General features: G+C 40.9%; 2 protein-coding genes across 2 annotated transcripts in view; one reads left to right on the top strand and one right to left on the bottom strand.

The window, feature by feature from the left end:
• The window catches only part of LOC103514354 (nuclear pore complex protein Nup155), a 29,490-nt gene extending 23,254 nt beyond the window's left edge, over window positions 1-6,236 (top strand). The window contains exons 7-14 of the mRNA XM_017446192.2: window positions 427-677; window positions 1,358-2,108; window positions 2,149-2,274; window positions 2,644-2,904; window positions 3,438-3,595; window positions 3,929-4,909; window positions 5,135-5,185; window positions 5,428-6,236. Of these exons, the coding sequence (XP_017301681.1) occupies window positions 427-677; window positions 1,358-2,108; window positions 2,149-2,274; window positions 2,644-2,904; window positions 3,438-3,595; window positions 3,929-4,909; window positions 5,135-5,185; window positions 5,428-5,583 (2,735 nt within the window). The 3' untranslated portion in view covers window positions 5,584-6,236. The remainder of the gene's footprint in view (window positions 1-426; window positions 678-1,357; window positions 2,109-2,148; window positions 2,275-2,643; window positions 2,905-3,437; window positions 3,596-3,928; window positions 4,910-5,134; window positions 5,186-5,427) is intronic.
• Window positions 6,237-7,195: 959 nt separating this feature from the next.
• LOC103514353 (protein phosphatase 1 regulatory subunit 42-like) lies at window positions 7,196-10,271 on the bottom strand (the record flags this gene model as incomplete). The annotated part of the gene is made up of 4 exons (XM_026827358.1): window positions 7,196-7,494; window positions 8,248-8,529; window positions 9,582-9,819; window positions 10,133-10,271. Coding segments are annotated over 4 exons (802 nt in total), but the record flags the coding sequence as incomplete, so codon positions are not given.
• Between the last annotated feature and the right edge of the window lie 81 nt (window positions 10,272-10,352).

The following is a 10,352-nucleotide window of genomic DNA, read 5'->3' as shown; positions in this document are numbered from 1 at the left end:
GGGGCGGATTTTATCCTGATGGGATAATGTTCGTTCTCGGAACGGCTGGCTTTCTCCTATCCTGTCTTCCTTCTGTCTCTCTTCGATTTCGGGACGATAAGACCATAGCAGTTACAGTTCCCTCTGTCAAACCTCTTAAAAAAATAAAATTCGTGCCTTAGCTTTTAGTGATTTATTGGGAACTGGTACCCTAAGATGCTGTCGGCAGGTCAGCACTAGCTAGATAACTCGAATTTTATAGTAAAAAGCCCACTGTAATAATATTGCAGCGACCAGTGGCGGCATTACCAGTGTAAAATGATGACACGAGTAGATGAAAATTAATAGTAAAGAAGGCACTTAGCAATGCTGTGATAGCCACAAAAGCTGTGAAAAAGTTCTCTGCTTTACCACAAAGATTCATGATTTGATTTGATAATATTCCAGGTAACCTGGTGATGACTACAGCACCGACGGGCATACAGGAATCCATCTGGCTACTCAGTAGTGACCCCTATGCTTTCCATACCTCGTTCATGGAATCACAAACCTGTCTCATCATGGATTCGAAGCCTTGGGTGTTGGAAGAAGTGGGCAGTGGCGCTACCACGACTGCAATGTGTACTAAGGAAGAACCTCCCCTGGTTGTTAGGCAACATTATGAGAGACCCGCCAAATATGTTGCACTGGGACCACATGTAAGACTTTTTATCAACCCATTTTTGTACCTTTTTTTACTATTTACTTACATAGGTACCCATTTTAAGAGATGATTCACATCTTAGCTCCTTGACCTTCACTTAGTTTAGAGGGAAGTACCTACTTACATGATTATACAAAGATGCTGGAAAAACATATGGTGTTGGACAGCAACTATGCATCACTGTATGACAAAATGAGAATTCGATTTAATAAGAGTAAGTAGGTATTGGATTCAGGAATCATATTTATATATGATACATAGGTACTCAAATGGTTGCCCAAAACAAGAGGTGTAAATCCAAGTCCACCACTGGCAATAAATTTTGCTCAAGAGGATTGTGTGTTTTAACACCAAAAGTATCAAGAAAGTTTCTTGTACTTACATACTCTCATCTCTAGGACAATAATATTGTCAGTGGGACACTTGTTGCAATTTTATAATTTTGCTCATAGCTGAAGTTTTATCACTGCATGCCACACACAAGTTATAAATATATTTGTTTTTTTGTCAGATTAATTCCAACCAGGGTCTAAAAATATTGTCAGAGGTGTTTACACATCAAATATTGAACTCAGAGTTAAAAAAATATCAAATTTACTTTATGTTGGGGCATTTTTGCTAAATTTCATTAGAGATTGCCCTAATGTTTGTATTATTATGCCTTATTGTTCCCAGGGTGTTGAGATCTACGCCAAGCTACGCCCTGTAGACCTGTTAGCTCAGTTATTCAAGGATGGGAATGGTCCCGAGTCTCAGAGTGTCAAGCAATATTTCCAAGCTCAATCAGAAGACCAGGCCTGTGCTTCTTGTCTAATCCTCGCCTGTAATAGTAATGCCCAGAATATTACCATCTCAGAGTGGGCAACCCGTGCCTTCTTCCTGTATGGAGGGGAACCTAAAGTCTCCCCTGCTAGTCTACAAGATTCCTATACCTCTCCGTTCTCCCCTAATGTCATCTCTACGCCCCGCCCTGTACAGCCAGGTGCTACCTTCCTCTCCACAACACAACAGCCACAGCAAGACACCGTGTTCTCCGCCAAACACAATGGTCTCTACCTCTATGTATCGCGTATACTAAGACCCTTGTGGACGAGGCGTGTGGTGAGAGAGGTCGGGGTAGGAGAGCTAGACACCTCGGTATCTCTACTGGAAGTGAGCACCGTGTGTAGTCACCTTCAAGCCGTCAGCTGCTTCCTGGAGAATAACTCGAGTATACTACCACCCAGTAGTGTAGTGAAGGATATCACTATAGTGGATGATAACACCCTGTATAAGACACGTCTACAGGAGGTCTACCTGATGGAACGGAAGTCACTCGAGGCTCTCAAACAATTCATAGGACAAGCCTGTCAGATCCTAGGCTTCTGGCGGATCCTGTGTGAACATCACTTCCCTAACATTGCGTCCTTTAAAATAGATCAAGATTGTAAAATGTTTTTCTCTGATGTACATTTCTTTTCTTACAGATTGTGCTACTGTGAGTGGTTCAAGTGAGCTTGATTACCCAAGAGGTGCTGCATTCACCAATATCAAACAACTTGTACCTGTCAATAAAGTACCAATTCCTCCTGAGATCATTGAAAACTTTAGTTGTATCCTTTATAATCTTGAGAATACTTACTTGCACTTTTTACCTCCTTTTTTATTCACCAATATCAAACAACTTGTACCTGTCAATAAAGTACCAATTCCTCCTGAGATCATTGAAAACTTTAGTTGTATCCTTTATAATGTTAAGAATAATTACTTGCACTTTTTACCTCCTTTTTTCTCATTTTATATAGCCCAACTTTGTACAGAGTCTTTGTCATTGAATGCTCCAATCAGAATTGGTTTGTTTGGTTGTTGATTTTTTTTTCTTTTCTCATAATAAGGACATGCATTAGGTTAAATATGCATTAGGTGAGGTAGGTAAGTAAATAAAAGCATAAATTTCTTCCTTGACTCACTCACCACTGCAGTAATTCAAAGCCATAGTTCAATGGGGCTCTTTCCGGAAATCAACCGAGCCTGGCTAGCTGTGGACAATCAGATTTATATTTGGGACTATGAACACAGAACAGACATTTCTTTCTTTGATGGACTCAACAATACAATCATTGGTGTAGGCTTGGTCAAACCTAAGCCCAACATATTCAAGAGTAATGTCAAATATTTACTGGTGTTGTCAACAATCATGGAAGTTGTCATCCTGGGTATGATGGTGCCTGAACACGAGCCAGGTAAGGTTATTGGATTGAATGTTTGTGTGAATGAATTCTAAGATTTAACTCATCAAATGGTATATGGTTTATCTTATTGTCCTACCATAAATCAAGACCACTAGAACAGAACCCAAAATTTTGAGAAACCTAAAGAAAAAAGTTTTTTTCAATGAAACCTCTTGTATTTCTCCACGAGACTACTTGTGTGAATGAATTCTAAGATTTAACTCATCAAATGGTATATGGTTTATCTTATTGTCCTACCATAAATCAAGACCACTAGAACAGAACGCAAAATTTTGAGAAACCAAAAGAAAAAAGTTCTTTTTCAATGAAACCTCTTGTATTTCTCCACGAGACTACTTGTATTTCTCCACGAGACTACACAAGTGTTTTATAGTTCAAACTGCAACACTAGAAAGATGGAAAAATAAACCCTACTTTTTACTTTCCTTTTCTCATGTTTGAAGGATCCAAGATATTTTCTTCTGGGCTTTGACATATCATTTCTTGTTCCTTTCTTGCTAAAATATCATTTCTTGATCTTCCAGAGTCCACTGGTGAAGGCCAAGAAGAGATTCAGCTCGTGAAGAAAGTCCTCTACTCGATTCCTACTGACGGAGTGACCATGTCAGTTATCAAAGGATCTAGCATGGGACGCATATTCATGGGAGGAACAGATGGGAATTTGTATGAAATCAAATATCAGGTTGGTAGAGTACTTATAACTATAAAGTTTTCATTATTATTTTTTATGGGTTAATAAGGGAACTGTAACAATTTAGGTCTGATTGCCCCAAAATTGAAAAGAGGAAGGACAGGTATAACCATTCCAGCAGCCCAAGTATATTTATTTATTGTTTATATTTTAATGATGGACAAGAGTTGAAAATGATCGTTGTTGCTTCCTTAGAGTTATAATATTAATAGGAGTTAAAATAAGGGAGGTCTCACCAGAGGATTTCAGCATACATAAACACTCTACAACTCACACACTTCAACTGCCACGAATAATGGGTCTGTCACATCCAAGAGCTCCCAGAGGTACTGTGAGCTCCCCATCGCAGAGACCCAGGTTCCTAGCAAACTAGAAGCCAAGGCACACATAGATCATATCATAGCACAATGTCTCGCTAGTCCTGATATCCTACTCCATGCTAGTGTGTATGACTGGATGATAAGTAATGGACTAACAGATGATCTGATTGAATCCAGTAAACCAAGTCTAGAGAAATACTTGGTACGGTGTCAAAGTCTCTCACAATTCTCATTAGATCACAACGGCCTACTGTGGAAATATCATGAGCGACATGGCAACCATGCAGCGGCCGCTGATATCCTCATGAAGATGGCCAAGACACCTGGCAACAATGTAGAGTTACAGGAGAGAGCTGAGTTCCTAGCCAAGGCTCTGATGTGTATGCGAAGTCAGGAGGCAGGGGTTATGGGTCATTACATGCATGAGTTACAGGATCTACTACAAGTGGCTGGAGTACAGAAAGCTATTCTTGCAGCCATCACGGATATTGCTAACACGACAGATAATCCAGAGCTACAAGTATCTGCTCAACATGCCATCATGTCACTCAATAGTAATCTATATGACGTGACAGAGCTATTCACCAACTATGCTGAGGAGTTTGAGCTATGGGAATGTAAGCTACATATTATAGAACTAGCAGGCTATAGAGATGATCATCTGATACAGAGCACATGGCAGAAGATATTACAAGTCGAGTTAGACTCGTGTACAGCGGAGGATCCTAACATTGTCCTAGGCATAGTGATGGACAAGGTCTCCTCTCTGTATAACAAATACGAGACAGGTTCATTTGTATTTCCCATGGACTTCCTGGTGTATCAACTCGAGTATATCTCGTGTAGCTTACGAGCATCCCCTGAGATAGTACAGAAGAGTTTCGTCAGCATGGGCGTTCCGTTCAAATCATTAGTCACCATCTATGAAGATCTGAGTAAGCGGAACAGTGACACGTGGGCTCAGAGTGGGGATCCTCTACACTTGGTTATTGCTATAGGGTACCTCGCGGAGAATTTCGCTCGTAGACACCAAGAGATTCCAAGTCCCCTACGGAAACAGCTGGCGTTTAAACTGCAAGATTTGCTCACGAACTGTTTAAGTGGAGAATTTCGCTCGTAGACACCAAGAGATTCCAAGTCCCCTACGGAAACAGCTGGCGTTTAAACTGCAAGATTTGCTCACGAACTGTCTGAGTACCCTGTACACTTGGTTATTGCTATAGGGTACCTCGCGGAGAATTTCGCTCGTAGACACCAAGAGATTCCAAGTCCCCTACGGAAACAGCTGGCTTTTAAACTGCAAGATTTGCTCACGAACTGTTTGAGCACCCTGTATAGTAAGACCAATGTAGATCAGGTGGTGCAGTGGCTCAAAGACATACAGCGGGATATTGGTGAGATATGTATGCAGGGTTGAAAGGGAGGATTGCCACAGCTTACTGCCAAACCATGAAATGAGATCTGTCAGACCATCTGAAGAATTTCGCTCGTAGACACCAAGAGATTCCAAGTCCCCTACGGAAACAGCTGGCGTTTAAACTGCAAGATTTGCTCACGAACTGTTTGAGTACCCTATATAGTAAGACCAATGTAGATCAGGTGGTGCAGTGGCTCAAAGACATACAGCGGGATATTGGTGAGATATGTATGCAGGGTTGAAAGGGAGGATTGCCACAGCTTACTGCCAAACCATGAAATGAGATGTATCAGACCATCTAAAAAAATCACTTGCCATAGTAATAAATCTCTCTCTTTTTTTACTTATGGGATTCTTTTCAAGGAATGTAATCTACCTGTTTATACTGCCGGAATGAGACTAAAAAGTCCCTTTACTCCCGCAGTTTGAACAAGATGTCGTGTATTTGGTATAGAAAAGTATAGATCCAGGCATCGCTTCAAAGTATTGACGTTCGCGCGCCTCCTGGCACCGCTCGATTATTTCCATGAACGACATTATCGATCAATGGAGAAAAAAAAACCGTCTTTTTGATTCCAATCTTTTTTTTAATGCGTTTAAGTTTCGCCCTCTTTTATCTGATCAAATCAATTGACTTGAACAATAATTACGAGTATTTACTATCTACTTTTTCTGTTTTGGAGAATGGAAATGTAAGTTTTCTGTTTTTGTATTTAACTTTTTCCTTGCTCACCCTTTGTTTGTCTATCGATATAGATACTATGGACACAAAGAATGTAGCCCAAGGCATTTTCTTTCTTACTTGTAGTAATATTGATTTCAGTCAGACCGAATCTTAAAAAATGAAATGACGGGGAAAACTTCAAGTCACCCTGAAATTTTTAACTTTGTAAAATAAATCAAACACAAATGTACTTAGGTATTTAATAAAAATTCATCTGTTCTTTTACACAAGGATTTTTTTAATAAAATTTGTCATGATTTATTGCATAGGCATAGATTGTTGACGGATTCTATGACGGCGTACAGTTAATTGGACAACATTAGGCAGAAAATCCGTTGTTTCTTCTGTTACAGCGAAGAACAGTCAGGAATTCATATTGAGAAAAGCCAAGTCTATGAACAAGTACACACCAGAAGGTTTGGAATTGAGATTCAACACGGAGTACACCACCCCGTTGAGAATGAGAGAGTCACATGAACCAACAAATGTAACAGGTGATCCCAATGCAACAGGTGATCTCTATGTAACAGGTGATCCCAATGCAACAGATGACCACCATGCAACAGGTGATCCCAATGCAACAGGCGATCCCAATACAACAGGTGACAGAGAAGTATCAAGAGAACAAATTGAAAATGTCAACCGTATCACTGAAGGTACCATAACTGATATCACTGAAGGTACCAGAAAGAGTAGGGCCCCTGACGACTCCCTTAAGGAGACTACAAAATATTTGTCCTTACACGATCAACTGGCACTGTCTTTGGAACGACAAATGAAAATCATCTATGACTATGAAGAAGCTGTTGATACTGTTTCACACATAGTCGACGTCTGGAACACTCTCATTTAAACTACATTGCCTACAGCAAAAAGGACATTCGGAAGAAAAAAAATCGGATAAAACTCACAAGTGGAAACGGGCCTTGAGACGGGCTTTAGGAATTTTCAAAAATGAAGGCTCACGAAATAATTACCTGGTGGATAATACACCCGTGCATGCTGTCACGTTGAAACTGAGGGAAGTGTGTCCTAAGATATTCCGCAATGAAGATGCCACTTGTGCCAAGGCCAATGAGTTGGTCATGTATGCTAGCAGTTACAGTTCCCTCTGTCAAACCTCTTAAAAAAAAAATACACCTATTTTGTACCTTCTGATTGGTGATGTTCCAAACACATAACTAAAATTTTATCGTCTTCGTTATAATAAAAGAAAAAAGAATCGAAAAATACAAAAATTCGTTAATTATTTCGTTAGAAAAATTCGTTAATGATATAGATTTGATTCAGTCTTCTATTCTGTGGTTGCTTGATATACCCAGTGCTTCATCCCCACGTTGAGTTATATCAGGGGGATGTCCTACAGATGGGTTTTTGGGTTTTGTGAATTTACTGCGAGGTTTACTTCCGCGGAGGCCGTACTTGATATCTGAAAATAAACAAGAAATACACTGGTTGAGTGATCTGTGGAACTCGCTTAAAACTAGAAGTCTCGGAAAAATCGGTTGGGCCCCCAAACTAATCTTCGAAATTCCTTTGCGTTGGATAAAATTACATCAAAGAGAGTTGACAATATTAAGGAGCGCGGTAGCGCTCCGCCCCGCCAAGTCAAGAAAGTTTGACCGCTCAGAATTATCGTAAATAAAATGTACTTTCCCGATTAAGACAACTCTTATATCCTAAGAAGATCCCAAGTCATCACGCTAACCATTACACCGCTGAAGGTAGCAAAAATTTGACAACCTTTTGTAGCTACCAGGGTTTCCTGAGTTTTCGCTTGAATCTAAAGACCTACCCGTAAGTTTTCGCTGTAATCTCACCACTTACCGCTTTTCCCAGTCCCAGTGGCGGAGGGTTGCACAAAGTTATTCAACGGGAACGTAATGGGTACCGGGTGATGAGGTCCCCCACTGATCGTATCCTCCAGAACCTTTCCTGACACTGCTCTCACCAGACCCTCAGGTAAATGTTTCACTAGCTGTTGCACTTCCGAGCTGAATTCATCAGATGAAACAGCACAGCTTGATGCACGACGCTTGGATTTTTCCTGCTCGAACTTCTGCAGGAAAACTTTGGTGATGGGCGACACGGGTTTGTCATCCAGAGATTCTGGGGGGAAATTGGGTTTACGGTTTTACCAAAATGGAAGATAGTAAAAAAATATGAGAATCGCACCACTTACCGCTTTTCCCAGTCCCAGTGGCGGAGGGTTGCACAAAGTTATTCAACGGGAACGTAATGGGTACCGGGTGATGTGGTCCTCCACTGATCGTATCCTCCAGAACCTTTCCTGACACCGCTCTCACCAGACCCTCAGGTAGATGTTTCACTAGCTGTTGCACTTCCGAGCTGAATTCATCAGATGAAACAGCACCGCTTGATGCACGACGCTTGGATTTTTCCTGCTCGAACTTCTGCAGGAAAACTTTGGTGATAGGGGACACGGATTTGTCATCCAGAGATTCTGGGGAAATCGAATAGAATATGTTTTATTTGCTCATAACAGTACATGTACAATGAATGGTCTGTGGAAATGTGTATTTATGGTTTTATCAAATGGAAGATAGTAAAAAAAACGTGTTTTTTTTACAAAGAGGTTTGATAAAGGGAACTATAACTGCTAAGGTCTTATCGTTCCGAAAGCGAAGAGAGAAGGAAGACAGGATAGGAGAGCGAGTTCAGGATAAAATTCGGCCCAGAGATTCTGGGGAAATCGAATAGAATATGTTTTATTTGCTCATAACAATACATGTACAATGAATGGTCTGTGGAAATGTGTATTTATGGTTTTATCAAATGGAAGATAGTAAAAAAAAACGTGTTTTTTTTCTTCGTTCTCTCTTCGCTCAAGAGATTTGATAGAGTCAGATAGAGGGAACTATAACTGCTAAGGTCTTATCGTTCCTAAAGCGAAGAGAGAAGGAAGACAGGACAGGAGAGCGAACTTTATAAGTTCAGGATAAAATTCGCCCCGGGCGGGAATCGAACCCGTGACCTAGCGCTTACAAGGCAGACGCGCTTCCTTCCAAGCTAACTAGGCTAGCTTTCTTCTTCTTCTTCGTCTTTCTATTTTCGATGAGAGATTCTGGGGAAATCGAATAGAATATGTTTTATTTGCTCATAACAATACATGTACAATGAATGGTCTGTGGAAATGTGTATTTATAGTTTTATGAAAGATAGAGGGAACTATATAACTGCTATAAGGTCTTATCGTCCCGAAAGCGAAGAGAGAAGGAAGACAGGATAGGGAAAAGCCAGCCCTTCCGAGAACGAATTTTATCCGTTCTCGATAGAGTCCGCCCTGGGCGGAAATCGAACCCGTGACCTAGCGCTTACAAGGCAGACGCGCTTCCTTCCAAGCTAACTAGGCTAGCTTTTTTCTTCTCCTTCGTCTTTCTATTTTCCATGGTGGCCATCGAACCCGGGACCTTCTTTATGACAAACAAACGCGTTACCAGTGGGCTAATCCTAAATAAGAAATAATGGTGAGCATTTTATTTTCTCAATACTTACTCAAAGTATAAGAGCTCGCTACAAGCACTTGGTTCCTATAGTTGGCTAGCTTACACACCGGATTATTCGTAAGCTGTACACTGACCACCTCAGTCCAACGTTGTAGCGTACTGCACAGTTCTTCCAAATTGGTAAGCTGGTTATCCCGCAGATTAATTTGTTTGAGAGCAGTCAGACTTTGTAGATCAAGGATGGAGCTGATGTGATTGTGAGATATGTCCAAATCTTGGAGACATGTCTGAGGGAATAAACAGGGGATTTCAATTTTACATTCATACGAGTAAACATATAGGGAGCGTTTTAAAAAGGGCCCTTAGCTAAAGCGTCTTGAAACCCGGACCGGGATCAGAATCTATATTTTAGTGAAATGATTATTGGTATTCGTTCAGGATGAAATTCGCCCTGGGCGGGAATCGAGCCCGCGGCCTAGCGCGCGCTTACAAGGCAGACGCGCAACTAACCAAGCTAACTATCCAACTAGGCTGGTTAGAGACAAGAGGAAAAATATTAGTTTCTTCAATGCAGAGGAGAAAAAAAAAGTTACCACTTACCCGTAAAGTATTCAGAGTCCTTGGGTCAAAATAGAGGGCAGCCCCGGGCTCCAAACTTTGCCTCTCGATATGTAACAACTGCAAAGCTGACTGATGTTCCAATCCCTCTACAACTGAAATCTCGTTGTACCCCAAATACCTGAAAATGTAAATGCAGTTTGTGTTATTATGTCACAACTTTGGTGCTCACTGCAGCATTGTAGGATTTTCCCAATATCTC

The sequence above is a fragment of the Diaphorina citri genome, unplaced genomic scaffold, assembly GCF_000475195.1.
Source record: "Diaphorina citri unplaced genomic scaffold, Diaci psyllid genome assembly version 1.1 scaffold1127, whole genome shotgun sequence".
NCBI classification, from domain to species: Eukaryota; Metazoa; Arthropoda; class Insecta; order Hemiptera; family Psyllidae; genus Diaphorina; species Diaphorina citri.
This window is presented reverse-complemented; position numbering and strand designations above follow the sequence as displayed.